The 22,471-nt window shown below is 40.5% G+C and overlaps 1 protein-coding gene across 1 annotated transcript; it reads left to right on the forward strand.

Moving 5' to 3' along the window:
- Nucleotides 1–6,754: 6,754 nt before the first annotated feature.
- On the forward strand, nucleotides 6,755–21,270 carry bco1 (beta-carotene oxygenase 1). The gene is made up of 11 exons (XM_079801978.1): nucleotides 6,755–6,927; nucleotides 10,753–10,881; nucleotides 11,015–11,144; nucleotides 13,585–13,732; nucleotides 14,238–14,379; nucleotides 17,933–18,153; nucleotides 18,272–18,523; nucleotides 18,715–18,817; nucleotides 20,184–20,278; nucleotides 20,428–20,539; nucleotides 20,674–21,270. The coding sequence occupies exons 1-11, from the start codon at nucleotides 6,864–6,866 to the stop codon at nucleotides 20,826–20,828; spliced, it is 1,551 nt and encodes a 516-aa protein (XP_079658104.1). The 5' UTR covers nucleotides 6,755–6,863; the 3' UTR covers nucleotides 20,829–21,270.
- The last annotated feature ends 1,201 nt before the right edge of the window (nucleotides 21,271–22,471 follow it).

A 22,471-nucleotide genomic window follows, 5' to 3' on the forward strand; every position in this document is an offset into this window, starting at 1 on the left:
AGGGAGCTACAGAGAAATGAGCAGCATCACTGCATGCATTCTGTGAAATTATTCTCAAAACAGAAAACTCTGTTGAAGCTTAAAGGTTAGTCTCATGCAGTGTGAATTGATTCAAAGTCTTGTTCCTCTTCTGTCTGCATTTGGCCATGGCTCTTGAAAAGGCCCATTTTTATGATCTTTCATTGCAGTGATCATGTGGCCTTATTTCACTATCTGTATTACCATGGTGGTTATCAGTTAATGTTGAAGGTCAAGAAGAAGGCTGGTATATTAACATATCAGTGAATGATATGCTGTGGTTATGTGAATATGCACCAAAATACCATTATGTAATGTTGCGAAAAGCATTTTGAATAACTCTTAAAAGAAAAGGGTTCTGTCAGGCGCTTTACAGACAGAGTAGAAACGTTTAGGGGTTCCAATCATGGAATCATTTTATGGCTATTAAGTGTAGCGTTAGTCACGTCAGTCATGCTTGCATCCGCTGACTCTCATAGGAAATGACCTATATCCCATATAGATCCATTCAGTATTATCAGCTTTATCGCTTACTCCTCCTCTCGTCCAGTCAGGACTTGGCCTTCTGATATTCCTCTTCCAATTTATCTTGATTTATGTTGTTGTTACATTAAGTTATTATCATTAAGTACATCTATGGGTAACACTTTAGAATAATGGTCCGTCATTAATAGGTAATAGCTTCCGTCATCTGTCGTTTATTTTGCTCTCCACGTTCGTCACCGGAACTGGCGCTACGCCTGCGTCCTATGTCATATGCTGGGACGCCGCTCTCTTGTGAATGCTCGTACGACAGTTAGCATTTTATATTTTTCTTACACAAAGACTCTGCTTCAGAAGGCCTTTATTAACCCCCTGGATGTCACAAGCACGCCAGGCTCCACCCTCTCCCAGTCACAACGCACACCTTCACCAGAGTACTGATCACACGCACCTGCACCTCATCATCACCACAATCACTGTCTGCATTTAAGCACTACAAGCACACTCCATCATTGTCCGGTCTTGTTCACATCAAGCTCATGCTATTGCTTACCACAAGGACTCTTCTATACTTACCTGCTCCCAACGTATCTCCTCGTCTCCAGTGTGTCTCCTCGTCTCGTCTCTTGTCTCCTGTCTCCAATGTCTCCTTCGCTCCATCGTCTGGTTCTCCACTTCCATCTGCAATCAAGAGTACAGTATTACCCAACTATCATCTACGATCATCTGAACTCTCACATCTGACACTCACCTGAACCGCTCACTACCTGGTTTCATCAATAAACGCTGTTTACTTCTGTTCCCAGTGTCCCTCTGTTTGTAACAGAAGACCGGACCAACAATCGCACAGCACCAGAATGAGCACCCCGGATCCCTTCCAAGAGCTCGTCGATGCTCTTCAGCGAGCTCTCACCACCACCCCGCCTGCACCTTCACCAGCGAGCACTTCTAGGAACAACACCACCGCTTCTTCGCCTCCGGATTACGCCAGTCCCATGGCCAAACCGGCGCCCTTCTCTGGTTCGGCGGAGGATTGCAACAGGTTCCTCCTACAATGTTCGCTGGTCCTGGAGATGCAGCCGCACCTGTACCCACACAATCGCGCTAAAATAGCGCTCATCATCTCTCAGCTATCTGGTAAAGCGCTCCACTGGGCAGAAACTCTCTGGTCCCAAAATAATCCTATAACCCAATCTCTCGCCAGTTTCACGTCCCACTTTAAGGACGTGTTTGGGAAACCCTCCTGGGACTCAGCGATAGGTGAGCAGCTTTACCACTTAAAACAAGGATCAATGTCTGTAAATGAGAATGCCCTCCAGTTTCGCACCCTCGCTGCTGCCAGTGGCTGGAACAAACCAGCCAATGACCCTGTGCAACTGGAGAATGCCCGACTATCAGCGGCAGAGGCGTCTGACCCAGAGTCTGTGTTTGTACTGTGGTTCTCCAGGGCATTTCATCTCCGAATGCCCCGTTTGTCCTCCACGTCCCATGGTGAGTGCCTTCACTAAGGAAAATGCAACCACTCACTACTACTGTAAACCTTACTGCTGCCAGTGTGTCTCTTCCAGTTACTGCACTCCTCGACTCTGGGTCAGCCGGCAACTTCATCTCGGGCACCCTCTGCCGCCAGCTCAAGCTCCAGACTTCTGCTACCCCGACAGTCTACCAGATCCATTCAATAACCGGAAAACCACTCAGTCGAAGACGGGTATGCTCCTCAGTGAGTCCCATCAGCATTCAAGAGGGTATCTTCCACATAGAAGATCTGCATCTGCTGGTTCTGGAGGAATCCACCGCTGACATCATCTTAGGGCGCCCGTGGTTGGAGCAGCACAATCCTGTCATATCCTGGAAGACGGGAGAAGTCCTGAAGTGGGGCGACGGTTGCTTCCCAAACTGTTTCTCTGCACTTCCAGCTCGTCTTTCTCCTAGTTCCCAAGATCTCCCTGTCTGTGCTACGTCCATCGAGAGCCCCGTAGAGAAACGTTCGGTGGACGTCCCTTCATGCTACGCCCCCTTCAGCGACGTCTTCTGCCCCCGATGTGCTTCCAAGCTGCCCCCACACCGGCCATGGGACTGTGCCATTGATCTGCTGCCGGGTGAGCCAGTGCCCCGAGGAAAGATCTACCCTCTCTCACTTCCGGAAAAGGCCATGGAGGAGTACATCAAGGAGGCACTGGAGCAAGGCTACATCCGTCCATCCACTTCCCCTGCTGCTTCGAGCTTTTTCTTCGTGGCAAAGAAGGACGGAGGCTTGAGGACCTGCATTGACTACCGCACACTGAACAACATCACCGTCAAGTTCCGCTATCCCCTTCCTCTCATCCCAACTGCCCTGGAACATCTCCAAGGTGCCACTGTGTGCACCTCATCATCACCACAATCACTGTCTGCATTTAAGCACCACGAGCCCACTCCACACTCCACCGGCCTCACTCCATTCCAGTGCGTACTCGGCTATCAACCACCTCTGTTCCCGTGGTCAGGAGATCCATCGGACGTTCCCGAGGTCGACTTCTGGTTCTGGGAGAGTGAGAGGGTCTGGGACTCTGCACATCACCAACTTCAACGGGCTCTCCGCAGACGCAGGATGACAGCCGACCTTCGCCGCTCCAAGACCCCAGCCTTCCAGGTTGGGCAGAAGGTCTGGCTGTCAACCCGGGACATCAGATTACGTCTGCAGTGCAAGAAGTTGAGTCCCAGAATCATTGGCCCCTTCACAATCATCCAGCAGATCAACCCCGCCACCTACAAGCTCCAACTTCCACCATAGTATCGCATTCAACCTACTTTCCATGTCTCTCTCCTCAAGCCTCACCACCCTTCTGTTTCTGTTTCCCCAAGCCTGGCGCTAACCCGGAGTCCCCCCTTCCTTTCATCCTTGAAGATGGCGCAGCCTACCAGGTCCAGGAGATCTTGGACTCCAGGCGTCGTGGTGGTCAATTACAGTATCTAGTGGACTGAGAAGGTTACGGTCCAGAGGAATGCTCATGGGGACCTCGAAATTACATACTTGACCCTAACCTACTTGATACCTTCCAGACCGACGCCTCGAGGTCGACAAGGAGCGGGCCGTGGAGGGGGGTAATGTCACAAGCACGCCAGGCTCCACCCTCTCCCAGTCGCAACGCACACCTTCACCAGAGTACTGATCACACGCACCTGCACCTCATCATCACCACAATCACTGTCTGCATTTAAGCACCACGAGCACACTCCATCACTGTCCGGTCTCTTTCACATCAAGCTCACACTATTGCTTACCACAAGGACTCTTCTGCTATACTTGCCTGCTCCCAACGTAGCTCCTCGTCTCCAGTGTGTCTCCTCGTCTCCTGTCTCCAACGTCTCCTTCGCTCCATCGTCTGGTTCTCCACTTTCATCTGCAATCAAGAGTACAGTATTACCCAACTATCATCTACGATCATCTGAACTCTCACATCTGACACTCACCTGATCCGCTCACTACCTGGTTTCATCAATAAACGCTGTTTACTTCTGTTCCCTGTTCTCCGTGTCCCTCTGTTTGTAACACTGGAGACGTGTGGAGCACTTTTATGATGAATGATGCACTTCTTTGGCCTTCAAAATCTAAACTGCCATTATAAAGCTTGGATTAGCCAGGACATTTTTAATATAACTCTGATTGTATTCGTCTGAAAGAAGGAAGTCATATACACCAAGGATTGCTTGAGGGTGAGTAAATAAGAGGATAATTTCATTTTTGGGTGAATTAGCCCTCTAATAATCACTTGCTCTTTGTGATTAGAGTTTCAATATGTGATCAGACATGAATGAATATCTAGTTCAGTCATGAAACTCTAGAGGGCGCTGTCTGATTACCACATGGCACAAGCTGATTGGCCTCTGCCACAGCCAATGAGATTGCTCGCTCAACATTTAAATAGGGTGTGTCTCAATCAGCTCCCTAGTTCAGTAGTCAAGGCACTGATCAGGGAGTCGGCCATTTTAAGGGCTGTCTCAATCACAGAATCCTTCAGCGCACTGAAACGTCCGCTCCCTAAAAAGTCCCACAATGCACTGCAAAACCCAGGGTGCATCGATGCTCACTATGTTTCCTTAACGGAAGTTCTGAAGCATGAAACTTAATTCACGTAAGCCAACTCACTACACATAACGACCGATAACGACACACGATGGCTGCGTCTGAAAACCTAGGCACTGACTCGTTGCCTCGCTGCCTTATCAGACAATGGCTTGTAAGGCAGCGCTTGTGCATGAAGCCACCTCACTAAACAAATTTTGGACAGACTTCTTAGGTAGTGTAACCGTTTAATGATCTACAACAAAATAGAGAGAGCTTTGGTGAGAACTAAACAAATATTTAACTACAACATTAGTAATTTCTCGCAAGAAATGACATCAGAAGTAGAAAATGTTGGCAAAAAACGTATATTTACAATCAAACTGACCAACAAACGCAACTTTCGGATCTTTTTTTTCCAGCTCAACTGTCTCAGAATGGAACGCACAGGATTGTGGGATATCAAAAGCAGTGAATATATAATATTTTTGTGAGTTTATATCACACAACTTTGAAAAAAAATCTAAATTGTGAGATATAAATTCAGATTTTTTCCCCCTTGCAATTGTGAGTTTATACACTGTCAGAAAAAAGGTACATTGCTGTCACTGGGGCGGTACCCTAAGGTACAAAACCGAAAAGGTACTAATATGTACCATTAAGGTACTAATATGCACTCTTAAAGCTACACTGTGTAACTTTTTGTTTATTCTTAGCTAAAAACACTTTCAAAAAGATATGTGCTCATTAATGTATATTTACTTTTTTCAAGTAATAAAGTATTCTCATAAGTTTATAATATGCCATTGAAAATACATACGGGTAATGGGTTCGAATGCGGGTCGCCATGTTGCCCCTCCATCTTGAAAGTACATTAGCCAAAGAGGGACATACCTGTGAATTCAAGCTTCGCCTTTCGCGTTTTAACACTCGATGGCACCGTGTCGAATGTGGACGAGGTCGAACTGGAAGCCATGTTAATCTTGGACTAAATCGGCCACCGTAGGAATTAAAACGAAATCGGAATTGAGAGGAACAGAAACTAAAATTCACTGGATGGTCATGTACATGTTCACCACTAGATGGGGGAAAATATCACACAGTGTAGCTTTAAAGTACTGGTATGTACCTTTTAAGGTACTAATATGTACCATTTAGGGGTGAGTAAGGTACAAAGATGTATTTCACTTTTGTAACTTAGGGTACCGCCCCAGTGACAGTACTGTACCTTTTTTTCTGAGAGTGTATGTCGCAATTTTTCACTTTATAACTCGCAATTGCAAGTTTATATTTCACAATTGTAAACTTGCAATTGTGAGGGAAAAAAGTAAAATAAAATGTCGCAATTACCTTTTTATTTATTTTTCATTCCGTGGCAGAAAAAGCTTCCATATACCGTATATATCTGAGTGCAAAGGAACAAGAAAAACAATAACAAATGTAGGGCAAGCCTTGATTTTTTCCCCTCGGGAATTGATTGGATGGTTGTGGTTTGCTATTGGTCAATCCCATGTGAGTGACATGTTGCCCCGCCCTCATGCCTGCAAACACGTCATCAGAGAAGAAATGTGAATGCAAGAGGGAGGGGAAGTTGTTTTGATGAAATATTACGAGGTGCATGAATTAAAAAAATAATTCCACAATATTTCATACAAAACAGTTTTGATTTCATGGTGACTTTAAAAGTAGATGTTTTAGTTCCTGATTTAATTGTAGAAATATTTTGTTCACAAAATTCTTAAATATAAAATAATAATAGGACATTACTGAGATCAAGTCAGTAGTAAAGCACTGTAAGTCACATGATCTAAACATGTCAGCCTTCCTGAGGCAGCACGTCATATCCTATTCAACTAAAATATGATGCACAAAAAGAACTACAAAAATAATATACCTGACTGACCTTACTTTTTCATATTTATCTCAATAACATTTTTTTTTTTTTTATATGTTTGCTATAGTTTAGTTCAATTAAATAAACAGGACAATCCAAAATCCAAACAGGATATATATTTTCTTTTCTTCCATTTAAAATGTCTGCAGCTCTCTATGTTTGCTAGGTCAGACTGACCTGCTTATCTGTGATCTGTGCAATTGGATGAATACAATTTTGCACTTGTTTACATTTTAAGAACAATCCTGAGCTCACGCAGTGATGAGGAGATAAGAATAAGAGAAGTTAGCACATTAAACACGAGTCTATACGTCGTGTCATGAGAGGCGGGGTCTTCCTCTCCCTGAAGCTTTATCCGTTTGTGTTTCAACGCTGAATGCCACTCATAACTTCTTTGGGGAAACTTTGGACCACGCGTGAAAGATGCAGTACGACTATGGTAAAAACAAGGAAGAACATCCGGAGCCCATCAAACTTGAAATAAAAGGTAGGTGGAGAAAAAGACGTTGCCGAACAGCACGCGCCTGTAGTGAATCTCTGCTGTTTTTTGCTTGTTGATAAACCAAGTAGGCTACTAAACACTTCTGCGAGCAACACGAAACATTCATGCATTTTGACTGTAACGTTAGAGTTGTATTGTATTTTTCAGGAGAGGCAGCACGTCTGAGGTAAAGCGCTGTGATATTGTAAACATTAGCTATGTGCTTATTCTTGTACCTCTGTCCATCAGATAAATAACTATTAACTAAAAAATACCACAGTGGATCCAAATGCAAAATTTTGTACGTTATATTTTAGAGCCAGATACAATTTTGCTACAAAATGCATTGCAGTGCTTTGTGTTGTTTATTAAATATATCACTTTTGTTAACGTTCTTTGTAGCTTATATTATATGGCAAATACCAGATACCAAGTTTTCCAAGGAACTGTTTCTTCCCTCAAAACACATGAAGGCAATTCTCATGTCAAAGCACATGATACCTTTTACATTTTTTTTTTCTTGTTTAGTCCAAAGGGAACAGAACTTTACAGGTCTTTAGGTCCTTAAACTCTCTTTTGTCTGAACTTAAAATTCAAATATACTAAAAATATTTTTTTATTACAGCATTACCATCTGGCCTGTGTTATGTTTTACATGCAGCAGCAATGTAGGGCCTACCAAATTTCATAAATTTTTTGTGCTTGGAGTCCTATATTTAACCACCTGTAAGCGTGAGCAAGGAAAAGATCAGTTGATAATGCCTGATAACACTGAATAATGAGAATCTACTGAACTCAAAACCAAATGTTATTTCAGCAGACACCATAAAACCGTTTTGATTGCCTCCTCCAGGTGGAAACGGAATATTTCAATCTAATATTCTATGTGCCTTTATTGGAGTTCTTCCTATTTACTCTCAGGGTTTGTACATAGTTTAGAAAATACTTGATTTTAATGTTTGGTGTTTTTGTTTGAAATGTGCAAGTCCAATTTGACTACCTTTGAATATCTTCCTTGGAAATGCTTGATATTTTCCCCTTTGAATGTCCAGTAAGTAACGTTTGGTAAAGATAGAGTCATGGAGCCCTTGTGTATCCTGAGTGTCAATGCATTGAGGCAGTGCACGCACAAAAAAAAGTGCATGAGAATGATCAGCTCTCCTTACCCGCCTTTAAAGCAACCTGAAACATGGAGTTTTATTAAGCTAAAATGATTATATTTAAACACAAGCGTGTGGAATGCAATCTCTGAGGCAATGCGTTGTGAGGCTCTTCAGTAATAACTCATTTACTTAGGACAAATATTTGCCTTGTGAAATGGATGGCTGTGTATACGTTAAATGCACACTAGAGCATACATAATTGTACTAACCCAGTCTTGTCATTCCCATGGTGACCAAATCACCTATGCAACAGTTTTTACATTCACATCATATCTTTGTGTATTCTGCTTAAATTACTTTACCAGCCAAAAGACTAAAATAGTATGTATTGTTTTACTAGTTGATGAGTTATACAGTTCATTCATTGTATTGTAAGATAGAGCTGCACAACTGTTTAAAATCATGATTCTGAATAGACAAGTAAGACAACTAAACAAAATAACGTAATTTACTAGAGGTTCTGACAAAAATGTTAATTGCTGTAGTCTATTTAAAAAATATTTTTAATTAAATAAAAATAATTATTATAAAAACGGTTTGAAAAAATGATTGAATGACTCACTCATAAATACTTCACTTGTTTCATTACTGGATTAATCAGTGTGTTTGAAAAAAAAAATCTTTTGTATGAATGATTCAATGACAAATAATTTTTTTTAAGTCACTTGTTGCCACCCACTGGTGTTGCGTTCAAGTTACTTTCAACAGGTGACTTAATCTATTCTATTCTATTACGCTACTGTAGACATCCGTGTTTGTATCTCAACTATAAACACATTTTGTGAAAATATTGTAGGGCTAAAGGCGCCTTTGATTTTATTCTCCTCTAAACCACTGGATGGCATACAAACTTCCCTCAGCACTTTCCAAAACATCTGCTTTTCAAGATGCACGTGGGAATTTGTCTGATCCTTGATGCGATCGTGGGCAGCCGGGATAATTTAATCTAATATATATATTTTTTTTAATGTTGTAGATTTAAGTTGCCAATGAGAATCGAATACAATTGTTGAATATATTTTGAGGTCAAAGGTGGTCTTAATGATTTTCAGTTTTGTTCAATGTGATTTTAAAGCACCAGTTTTCAATAATGGAAGAATAAAAGTATGGTAAAATATGGTATATGGTTATTTTATTCATCAAAATAAACACAAAAAATAGTACAAATTTTGCTAAAGTGATTGCTTTGAACAAGTATTAATTTAGACATTATTAATTAAGTGTCTTTTGCCCTGTGTGTCTGTGGGGTAAAAGACATTTATACGATTTTTAAAGAAAAAAACACTGTTGCTGTTGGCATCTGTTGCTCTATCACAATACAAACATATGTTTTCTATCTTTGGGAGTAGTGAAAAGCACTTTTTTTCCCTTAAGGCGTGGCTTTAGCCCCGTTGTACCCTAACACAGAAATAATGACACTGTGATGTTGAAAACAGCCTGCATGAGAACTGCTCTCTCTGGCTTCACTGTCATTTGAATAAGATCGCGTGGCGGTTTGAATCGTTTTGAGATTGTCATCTTTTAATGCATAACCTTGTAGCTCTTAAGTGTTTCTGAAACTGTCTGTCTGTTTGAATTGCACTAGTTGTAAAATGTTTGTGTCTGCTTAAAAATAGACACCAGACAGAAGCTGCTCCCTGGAACAATATCTCATACCGATTGAGTATTCGTCAAAATGAATAAACCAATGGTAATACAAACAAACTGCAATCATTAAATGGTCTATTGGTGAAATAATGCAAGCATACATTTATGGATTTTAATCTCACGTTTCTTTTTAATTGTATTGCTAAAATTGTTGTTGTTGTTGTTTGTTTTGCTTTGTGTACTTTTGATATCCAGAATGGCATTGCAGCTGGAAGGTGTTCCTGTTGTGCCCTGTATGTATTTGTACTTGTATGTACTAGTGAACATGGCTGTAATGTGGTTTCTCTCTTTATTTTCCCCTCTTTTAGAAAGTAATAGTGGATGTTTTCTTTTTGCAGGAGCAAATAGGAGAACAAGAATTATATTTGCTATGGTCTGCCATTCATATAACAGTTTCCCAGCAGGCTGTGTTTACATCTGATTATTCATCTTCAACTTTTAATCACTATATTTTGTCTTGACTGGGCAACTAGATAATTTATTTGATGATTGAATGAACTCTTAAATAGGCCAGACTTTGCAAAGGGATTTTTAGTCAGTAAAATTATTAGTTTATTATAAACAGCTTCCCCACCTTTGAAAAACACCTGCACTGATTGAAAGTGCTATAAAAGTGCTTGCATTTCACTCCTAAAAATCTTTATGAACATTTTCACTTGCATTTATTCATTTAGCAGATGCTTTTATAGAAATCTCTTGAAGACTGATTGTATTTTCTCCTCATTTATCATAAAGAAGCAGACAATATTAGTATAATCATGATACTGAATTTCAGTAAACCAGAATAATGCACAACTTGAGCAGGCTGTACATTACTGAAAATGACAGAAAACAGAGAAGGTTTATTTGTTGTAGGTGTCTTTATTTATGGTCCTGGTTAAGTGAAGTGCTTTTGGAGGAGGTCTTTAGCAATTTTCTCTCTGAAGGGTTTTAGTAGCAGATGGCTTGGACGGAGAAGTGGACATAATCAGTTAATTAGACCGAACGGCTCCACTTAACTCCAGTTTCATCATCTCTACAGGCTTGGTTCCTGAATGGCTGCAGGGCACGCTTATCCGCAATGGACCCGGCCTTTTCTCAGTGGGAGAGACGTCGTACAACCATTGGTTTGATGGCATGGCACTTTTGCACAATTTCGCAATTAATAAAGGTATTTGCTTTTCTAGTTAAAGCCTATTATATGATTTAAACAGGCTGCACTGTATTTGGGTTTTTACTGTCATCAGGGGCCTTTGTTACCTCAGTGCTTCACATGAATGTTTTCACTATTGTTTAATTTTCAGGAGAGGTAACATACAGGAGCAAATATCTTCGAGGCGACTCCTACAACTGCAACATGCAAGCCAACAGAATAGTGGTGTCCGAGATGGGGACCATGGCGTACCCAGACCCATGCAAAAATATATTCTCCAAGTAAGTAACGTTACTGCGACTGATTCAGAAACCTCTCAATTATTGTTTTGTGTGATATTTTATCTTTAATTTAATCATAGGGAGGAATACTACTGGATGTTAAATTGAGTGCTTGACCTTTACAAATGACTTAAGCATGTTTATGGATCTACCTCAAATGAATCAATATGACAGAGAATTGAAAATATTATAAAAACCTTTTTAACACATGACACGGTCAGCTAAAATTCAACTAGTGACTATAATGGTGTGTTCACACCAAACGCGAATTAGATTGCATACAAGTCAATGCAAAGATGCGAATTCGCACCGGGTGAAGCGAATGGCCCGAAGTGGAAGACACGTCAAATACGTCTTCCGTGCAAGTTGAAAAATTTGAACTTGAGCAGAAAATTTGCATGCCGTGTTATCGCTCAAGCCAATCAGTGAAGAGCTTATTGACACGTCCAGTTTGACAGGTTATCAAACTGGGCACCTGTTTGTACATGCAAATACAATCATACATTTATTGAGAAATTCAGAATATGTTAAAAGTAAACCTTGTTCATTAAGCAACTGACTAACAGTAAGAATTCTATTTTCGCACCCAGTCTTATTAAAGATTTTTATTTATTTTTTTGTACAATATATTTTTGTTATTCCATATAAAGTATTGATGCGGTGAAAAGTTGTAGTTGTAGATTAAATGCCAAGCCAGCAGTGCCTGCTCATGGAAGTTGACAGTTTAACTGGGATTTTTTTCAACCAAAAAATTACATTTCAAAAGAAAATGAATGCCCATTTGCTCAAATAGCAAAAGAAAAACGCCACAATAGTGATTTCACAACTTTCAAAAAGAGGGAAAAAATAGTGAGATTGATAACGGCAGTCAAAAGAGAGTATTATGTTAATTTTTACCATCACTCCCGTAGACGCAGCAGCGGTAACTTGTTTTTTGTAATTTGATGCAAAAGTAATAAAATATAAAGTATTAGTGTTATAAAAGTACACAACATAACGTTGCAGGATTTTATTGATGAAACGCGTCATCACAGTCTGTGAAAAGGGTCTATTACTCTTATGCTGCGTTCACACCAAACGCGAATAGAGCGTCAAAATCACGTCTACCGTGTCTAGTTGGACGCTTGAACATTTTGAATCCATTCACGCATCCACAGCTAATTGGACGCACGGTATAAATTGAGCGTTTGAAGCGAAATAGATGCGCGTTCAAGGCTCTCCAGGAGAAATATGTCATAAAACAACACTGCCTCTTTTCATTTTCATTAAAAAACTATATTAAACATTAATAGCCACACAAATGTGGTCCAGGCAACTCCTACATTATCTTCACTGCATGTATATTTAAATATCCTTAAAAAAATTAAGTTATGAAACTTCTCTTTGCCCTTGGTCATAACGATTTGGCAGACAACAAATTATAGATTCATGACACCAAAGATCGGCCATTAGATCCACACAAGACGAACCACTACAGGACATCCGAGCCAGCGGCAGAAGGACTGGCCGAGGAAAGGCTGCTCTCGCCGGGGTTAATGAGAGCGCTGAGCGCCGCTGATCCATTGGAGCTCACGTACAACTCCAAAAACGCAAGATTATTAAAAAAAAAAAAAAATAGGCGCTCTCTTTATAAATAAACCACAGATTTGTGCTTTAAACAACTACATTCTCACCTGAAAAAGTCTTGAAACAATAGTAGTATTTTTTAATTATACAGGGTTTCTCATCACATCACTTTACCACGTGACCGCAGCGAGCAGGCTCCTGATTGGTTAACGCGGTGCAAATTGACGCCAAAGTTCAAATTTTTCAACTCGGGCGTCAGACACGAATTCGCTTCAAACGCGTGAATGCACAAAAAGCACCACTCGTATCGCGCAAGACGCTCAATACGCGCGAACTGGACGCGCGAATGAGGCGGAATCGCGCCGCAGGACCTCCAGACGTGCCTTTCCATTGATTTAACATTGAAATCACTCGCTCCTGATGCTCTATTCGCGTTTGGTGTGAACGCAGCATTAAGGTTAACTAATCGTGAAAAGTGTAATTTATTGTCATGTTTATTGCTTAGTTGCTCGATCCAGTGTTAGGGTCACACATGTTATTTACCTACTACTTGTCATGCTACAGTGGTAACGATATAGAAGTAGGCGTTGATCTGCAGAGGTTGTTTTTCACCTATATAGCCACTCTTCACAGCGAGTCATCCTCTGGGCTTGGTTTCAATAAAAGCTGTTTTTGGACCAACAAGGAAGTTTTCAGTTCTGAAACTTACAGGATATTCTTATAGTATGATGACCTCTTGTATGTCAAAAACTCAAGGAAAATTTGCTTTCTCAGTTCATGACCCATTTTAATAATAAAATGTAAAATTAGTTTTTGTGTATGTATGTATATATTGTTATTTGTGAATTGAATTGTTCTTTTTAACTCTTTTCAGAGTGATCACCTTCCTCAGCCACACCATCCCAGACTTCACTGACAACTGTGCCAATAACATAATCAAATATGGAAATGACTACCATGCTACATCTGAAACCAATTATATTCGTAAAATTGACCCCATCACTTTAGAGACAAAAGAAAAGGTAAACAATATTGCTTGTAAAATATCTAGTTTAGTCTTGAAACTCTAGTTGGCACAGGCAATTACATCATTTATTACATCGCACAAGCTGATTGGCCTCTGCTGAATCTGCAGCCAATGAAATTTCTTGCTCTGGTCTGGGTCTAGTCTAGTCTGGTTCAGTGTTTGCTTTAGGGAGGTCCTACAATGCTATCAGAGTTCCTCTGAGACCCTCCACCTCCCCCAGCTCCACCTGCCAAGATCTGCTACAAGTTTTATATATGTATATTCATGCAGCAGCAGCAGCGTATCTTACATGCTCATAGCAGCGTTTCTGTGTATCTGTTAGCAGTAACAAGTCCATATTTGCTCTGTTGTAGCAGATTTAATCCTCCAAGACCAATTACATTAACAGCGTCACATCCATTAACATGCTAAAACTATTCTGAGAGTTGTCATGATTGAAATGCTATTCTTCATTTCTGTTTTCATGTTCTCAGAGAATATTGTTGCTTTATTTGCTCTAGGTGGACTACCTGAAATACCTTCCTGTAAATATTGTGGCATCACATACGCATTATGATAAAGAGGGAAATAGCTACAGTATGGGAACATGCATTGCAGAGAAGGGCAAAACCAAATACACTTTGTTCAAGGTTGCAGGAGGAAGTAAGTATGCCGTCGTTATTCTGTTTCACATTACTATTGCTCATATTAGGGGTTTGTTCCAATCCATAATCCTTAGTAATTAACTTAACTTAGCCTGCAGGTTTCATAGAGGATTTAGGAGTAGCTAATTTAGATTTTGACCAGTAAGCAGCCAAACCACTCTCACAACTGCATGGCAACATGCTAAAAACTACTTAGAGGGTATGCATTGACGTCAGTTTCCCACCGGAATACGCCCCCTCAGCCGGACTGAGTGGCAGAAGAGCTGCTGCATGACTGGAGTTAATCGGGGAAAACACCAGTAAAACAGACAATTATCAATTTCAACTAAAGGTTGGACTCTAGTTCCTAATAACTTACCAAACATCCATTGATCCATGGATATTGACATGCAGTCAGCAATAGTGTTTCTTGACATTTATATGTGCCTGATTTCGACGTCTGGGAATACATAAAGCAAATTTGCCTGTGAACGCTTTAAAGAAATACAATATTGGTAGGTCTAAAATTGTGTGATCACTGATATCAATGTTATATCGTCCAGCCCTAAAACTGTATATGCATAGTTTTGTCACCGTTTATTTAAAATGCATCCAATTATGCAGAATATAAGATGGTAAATATTTAATTGATGAGTTGTCAATACAATACATACGGTATGATTTTACCCCAAAATTCAACATATTGACAAAATGATAACTGCAAACCTACTTTTCGCTGCCTGGAGTCCAGTTGTTTCTATGAATTGCAGTGATCCATTTGCTGCTCTTTTCTGTAGCTTTCGGCGGTCTGTAAAAAATATACCTCTTGTCAAATCTATTCATAAAGCCAATCTCATAAGTTCTTTTCCGTTTTAGGTCCGTTTTGTGTGTTTTTTGCGGCATTCGCGCTGAAAACCAATGCTGCTGCTCAGTCTTTTTGCCACTCAGTGGGCGTAACCGCAGTCACTCAGGCCGATGGTTATGTCACGTGCATACCCTCTAAACCTTGTGCTATTTTGCAGAGGCAAGAATCTTTTGCATGTAAATGCATTGTTGTTTTTGCAATACCGACTAGTGGTCGCTAAATGACATGCCTCACCTTTAAGTATTATATGTAGTGATTGGAGCTTTCGAAACACTGCGTTGAACCAGTTGTTCAGAGCATGTATCAAACTGCCAAAGTTACATGATTTAGGTAAACGATGATTGGTTTTGTCATTAAATGTGTCAATATCAATGGTTTGCCACTAGGGGCGATTTCAGAAACTCTGTCTTTATGGTTTTTACCCTATCTTGGATAGTGTAGACCTTTTTTAATGTTACATTTATAGAATAAAAAAAGGAGTAGTAGGTCTCTTATTGGTCTGATTAGCCAAGCCCTCCATAAAGGCCCGCTATATAAAGTTCTTTACCTAGGGATAAAATGAAGTTTGGAATACCTTTGGGTGTGATGAGATCTCATGCCACTTCACCGCTGTTTGAAAGCGACTCCCTGAGGCATGCAAATATCTCTCAATATGAAAACTATCTGTCTAGTTGTAACCATCTCTTAGCGCTGTATCATGCTTGAAGAAAAACTGGGTCTCTATTTGCATGTTGAATATTGAGTACTTTGATTATGGTTGCACTTATTGTTTGCACTTGATCTATGATCAATTTGTGGAAATGAGTTCAGTTAGGAGGTCAAAGGTTGTAGAAGCTCATAAATCATGTGCAAGTTCTGAAGAGACGATCAAAAAAAGAAAAGCCAGTCAGTTGAGTTTGTGGCAAAACCTTTTACACTGCTTGAGGATTGTTGTCTTTTACTGCATATGATAATTTATACTCCAAAAGTAGAACTGAAATGACATTCATTACAAGATGATGAGTTAAAACATTTCAAATGCATCTGAAAAAACATTTTTTCTAATCATGTATTTCGTCATTGAGGATTTCTTAAAAATACTATGTTAAAACGTTCTAGTGAACTCAATCTTGTGTCTCGTCACACCACCCAGCGATATACTTTTAACAAATATCTCCCACACTGCGGAGAGAGACATAAATATTTAAATATGTGCTGCACGCTTCTCTCAATAACAAAATAAACACGCAACAAAAATAACAGCGGTGATAAAATGGCAGTTAAGAAAGCATCGGATCATAGCGCTGTGCATATGTTTTACTCGTGTCTGACCTTGATGGATTGAATAGAAAAAATTTACCAGAGAATAATTCCACGTAAAAGAAGGCGGAGCCCATTAGCCACACCCACCTGTTACATCATCACCATGGACAAATAGTTGTAGTTCAAAGCTGTTTACCAGTCAGGGAAACTAACTCCAAATTAACTAATGGCCTGATTTTGTTCGAAATTACGCAGGCCAGTTCGTTCTTCAATTTTGCTTGCATTTCAAAACAATGCATAACAAGCCCTATAAATAAAAAAAAAAAACACATGCAGACACTTCATATATAATGGTATTTGATGATCTGTGGGTTTTATTAAAGGGATAGTTCACCCAAAAATCAACATTTTTGTCATTTACTCAAACTCATACAGGTTTGGAACAACTTGAGGGTCTTCCTTCTGTTGAACACAAACGAAGATATTTTGAAGAATGTTGGTAATCAAACAGTTGACGGTGCCATTGACTTGTGAAACAATACTATGGAAGTCAATGGGTGCCGATAACTGCTTGATTACCAACATTCTTCAAAATATCATTGTTTGTGTTCAACAGAAGAAAGAAATTCATACAGGTTTGGAACAACATGAGGGTGAGTAAATGATGACAATTTCCATATTTGAGTTAACTATCCCTTTAAATGAATTACACTTTCAAGAAAACATTCTCTATTGTTCTGTAAAAGGTGTCTGACATGTTTTTAGGTAGTTTTTGTTGCTTTTACGTTTTGACCAGCACGTGTTGCCAGTGTGTGGTGTTTGGAGCGCTTCAAAAACGTTGATTAATTTCACCCTTCGCCACGAGTTTGATTGACAGGCGATCTGACCAATCACATCGCCGAATAAAAGCAGTCAGGAGAGTTAGTAGATTAACGTCGGTGGACTTGAACTTGAAAAACAGTGTTTACGGACGTCTTTTTCCGCGGTTGAAACAACATTTCTTTTAGTGTTCATTCATGTTTATTTCATGCTTATCAATGAACTAGAAGGAAGAGATGATCGGTTCACAAGCAGCTTTAACTGAGGCGCTACAGCGATCACGACACATTAAAGAGCCACAAAACGCTATTTGTGGTTTACATTTCTTAAAAAAGACAACATTTTAAAGTTGAGACTTTGTTTCATATCAAAAGTAACTTGGTCTCTCCTGTCTGTCGGCGTGTTGTCAGTGTCCTCTTTGCTCTGCAATGTATTTTCTCTACGTGAGAACGTGTGTGTGTGTGTGTGTGGTGTGAGAGCGCCATGGCTTGTCGGACATAGCAACCGTAACTAAAGGGGGCGGGTTTTTGCGAACGGTCAATTGATTCACTGGCTCTTAGTTTAGAAAAGCTATGACTAATTATGTGACATGCTAAGAGCTACCAACCCTCAACATTTGAATTTTTTTTATTTATTTTTTTATCAGGTAGCTCAGATGGCTCTCCACCACTGAAAAACGCTGAGGTCATGTGCACTGTGCCCTGCCGCTCCCTCCTCACACCCAGTTATTACCACAGCTTTGGCATGACTGACAACTACTTCATCTTTATCGAGCAGCCCTTGAAGCTGGATATCCTCAAAATGGCCACAGCCTACCTGAGGAGGGTCAGCTGGGCCAGCTGCATTAAATTCCACCCCGAGGACAGCGTAAGGACCAACTCTTTCAGACCTTTGAATGCACGTCGGGACACGCATCTGTCAGCTGGACACTGTTAGCATTTACTTTGCATCTCTAAACTCTCCTTTTACTCCTTATATTCATCAGACCCTGATTCATCTTATTGACCGAAAGACAAAGAAGGAAGTCGGGACCAAATTCTACACGGGTGCGATGGCTGTCTACCATCACATCAATGCCTTTGAAGATGATGGGCATGTTGTTTTCGATGTGATCGCCTATGATGACAACAGCTTGTATGACATGTTTTACCTGGACAAGCTGAAGGAGCAGATGGGCAAAAATACTGTGTACTGCAAGCCCAAGTGCAGAAGATTTGTGTTGCCACTCAGTGACAAGGTGTGTTATATTGTTAACAGAGTTTGCAAGCCAGCAGTGTATTCATGTTTGTCAAACATTCTGGTTGGGGTTTGTTTTTAAGCTGCTATGCAAACACTGGTATTTCCATCAATGGAAACCTACTTTATGATGTTGTGCTCAAAGCCTCTGATTTATAGACAGTGAACATCATTTTTTTCTTTGACACTCAGGGTGAGACGGGTGAAGATCTGGTCAAACTTAAATACACGACTGCAAGTGCTGTGAAGGAGAAAGATGGGAAAGTTCTGTGTCAGGGCGAGGTTCTCTGTGATGGTAAGCTAATGACACTGGGGTGACTTTCTTCAACTCTGTGTGTGTGTGTGTATGTGTATATGTATGTTTCTGTCTGTCGTATCAATCTATCTATCAAGTCATTTCAAGTGTAATTTTGACATGACTGTATGTGAGTTGTTATTTCCCTTTTAATTAGTCTTCCCATTAACGGCATCCTTTATTCATTCACACCGATTTGCGGATGTGGAATGTGCATGAAAATGAGAGGCGGGATTTATCATGTAAACAGCGTAATAGGCTAATCATAGCATGATGGATGCATTGCCACCTCTCACTTGAATTTCCCCTGTTAATTCTCACTTATCCACCACCATAACCATGGCACACTGTCTGTCTGTCTGTCTGTCCGTCTGTCTGACAGTCATGTCTGTCTGTCAATGAACCGTATCTGTCTGCCTGTGTCGTTGTCGGCCTGTTTGTCATTGTACAGTATCTGTCTGTCTTTCTGTCTGTCTGTCATTTGTATAGTGTCTGTGTATGTCTGTCTGTTTGTGTGTGTTTGTGTCAATGTGTCGGTCTGTCTGTCTGTCTGTGTCATTGTGTCGGGCTGTGTGTGTGTCTGTCTATGTCATTGTGTCGGTCTGTGTGTGTGTGTGTCTGTCTGTGTCATTGTGTCGGTCTGTGTGTGTGTGTGTCATTGTGTGTGTCTGTGTGTGTCATTGTGTGTGTCTGTGTGTGTCATTGTGTCGGTCTGTGTGTGTCAGTGTGTCGGTCTGTCTGTGTCATTGTGTCGGTCTGTGTGTGTCAGTGTGTCGGTCTGTCTGTGTCATTGTGTCGGTTTGTCTGTTTGTCTGTCTGTGTGTGTGTGTTTGTCTGTGTCATTGTGTCGGTCTGTGTGTGTGTCATTGTGTCGGTGTGTCTGTGTCATTGTGTTGGTCTATTTTTCTGTGTGTGTGTCGGTCTTTTTGTGTGTGTCTGTCTGTGTCATTGTGTCTGTCTGTTTGTCTGTGTGTGTGTGTGTGTGTGTGTGTGTCTCATTGTGTCGGTCTTTTTGTGTGTGTGTGTGTCTGTCTGTGTCATTGTGTCGGTCTGTCTGTCTGTGTCAGTGTGTGTGTGTCTGTCATTGTGTCTGTCTCTTTGTCTGTGTGTCTGTCTGTCTGTCTGTTGGTCGGTCTGTCTGTCATTGTGTCTGTCTGTGTGTCTGTATGTCGTTGTACAGTATTTGTCTGTCGTTCTGTCTGTTGTTGTGTCTGTCTCTGTCATTGTGTCTCTCTCTCTGTGTGTGTGTGTGTGTGTGTGTGTGTGTGTGTTTCTTTGTGTCTGTCATTGTACAGTCTCTGTCTGTCTCACAGTTTTGTTACTTTTCAATACTCGTTTAACCTCTAAACTGATGTGTTGCATTTAGGTGTGGAACTTCCAAGAATTAATTACAATTTCAATGGAAAGAAGTACAGATATTCTTACATGTGTGTTGTGGACATATCCCCAGTGGCCACAAAGGTATTGGTCTTTTTCATTTCTACTATACATTTATATAGAAATGTAAAGCATTTTCTCAGTAAATGCATTCCATAGGAATCAAACCCATGGCCCAGCAACAGGAACACATGTTTGTGAATTGGTACTGAGCACTGACTGTTTTTTTACAGATCGTAAAGCTTGATGCTGAAACAAAGCAGCGGATTGAGTGGACTGGAGAGGACGGTTTCGCATCAGAGCCCGTTTTCATTCCCAGGCCTGATGCAGTTGATGAAGATGATGGTTAGTTGCCGCTTTCATTAGAAATCATATCAAGTTTGTGCTTATGACAAAAAGTTAATTAACAAAGTTAATTGATGCCTCAATTAAATGATAATAGTGTTCAAACTTAGTCTTTTTCCCCCCCTTAATTTTAGGTGTAGTCCTAACAGTTTTCATAAACGCCAAACCAAAGGAGGGTGGCTTTCTGCTGATGCTCGATGGCAAGTCTTTCAAAGAAGTTGCCCGGGCTTGTGTAGAAGTAGATTTTCACATGGACATGCATGGCTACTTCATCCCAGACAGTAGCTAAGAGTTTCACGTCTGCCATCTGTCTAGGCATAATGACAGAGATGGAGAATGTCCTGTAAATGTTGATATTTTGATGGTCTGGTTACAAAGTTGTCAAAAGTATACTGTATTAAGAGCTGGACCATAAATGACTGTGAAAATGTTTCTACACTGTGTTTTCTTTGTCTGTGAATAATATAAACATGTAAAAAATGTACTGTTTGAAAGGTCATTAATTGCATGTAGTTATATCAAACAACCGTGTACACATTGTCATTTTTGCTGGCATAAAGCAATCATAAAGTGAAGTTATTATGGTGCTAGCCTGTGTTTGAATTGTCAGAACTTTAGGGTGGTTTAAAATACTGTATGTTAAAAAGGCTAAATAAATTTTTGTACCATGCAGCTGTGCTTTATTAATATCTTCAACTCATGTGTTTGTTAAGCTATAAATCTCACCTTGCAAAAAAAAAGATTGGCAGGCCCATCTTTATTTTCTTAAGTCATGTGTAAAATGACTCCACTTTCCTACTTAGTTGTAGTAAGCAAAGAGAGTGAAGTATCTGGTAAACACCTCAATGCACCAATGACACGACATCTGTGCCGGACAGACCCACATCTTTTATGTAAGCCACTGTCACATGTCCAGCTGGTTCTCTGTGCTGCTCAGTGCCCATCATTGACCTGCAAACATGACGAGTGAGATTCCAATTATATTTTGACCTGAGGCGGACCGTAGTGAAGTATTTTTCTCTGCTTAAATACATTTTTCAAGTGTCTGTACTTTATCTGAGTGTTTTTCTTCACAACATTCCAACGCATATTGTACTCTTTACTGCACTGCGTTTCATATTGAATATCTTTTAATACTTACAGTTTTTCTCAATCGCTTTGAAAATTTTTCAAAACAGTCTTAACATTATCTAAACTGTAAGCTCAATTGTCACAACTGTTTGCTGGACACCAGAACTCTATTGCATTTCTGCAAAACGTACACTCAAAAAAAATGGTGCTATAGCACTAAAAGTGGTTCTTGGCTCGTAAAGAACCTTTAAAGGGGCTTAACAGGTTCTTTGTATTGGCAGTGGTGCTATATAACACCTTAACCACCCCAAAGAACCGCTGAAGAACCATACAGGGGCTTAACAGGTTCTGTATACGGTAGCGGTGCTATATAGCACCTCAGGCATCCCAAAGAATCACTGAAGAACCATACAGGGGCTCAACAGGTTCTGTATATGGTAGCGGTGCTATATAGCACCTCAGTCATCACAAAGAATCGCTGAAGAACCATACAGGGGCTCAACAGGTTCTGTATATGGTAGCGGTGCTATATAGCACCTCAGGCATCCCAGAGAATCACTGAAGAACCATACAGGGGCTCAACAGGTTCTGTATATGGTAGCGGTGCTATATAGCACCTCAGGCATCCCAGAGAATCACTGAAGAACCATACAGGGGCTCAACAGGTTCTGTATATGGTAGCGGTGCTATATAGCACCTCAGTCATCACAAAGAATCGCTGAAGAACCATAAAGAGGCTCAACAGGTTCTGTATATGGTAGCGGTGCTATATAGCACCTCAGTCATCACAAAGAATCGCTGAAGAACCATACAGGGGCTTAACAGGTTCTGTATATGGTAGTGGTGCTATATAGCACCTCA

Source organism: Gobio gobio, assembly GCF_949357685.1.
Source record: "Gobio gobio genome assembly, chromosome: 2".
Taxonomy (NCBI): Eukaryota; Metazoa; Chordata; class Actinopteri; order Cypriniformes; family Gobionidae; genus Gobio; species Gobio gobio.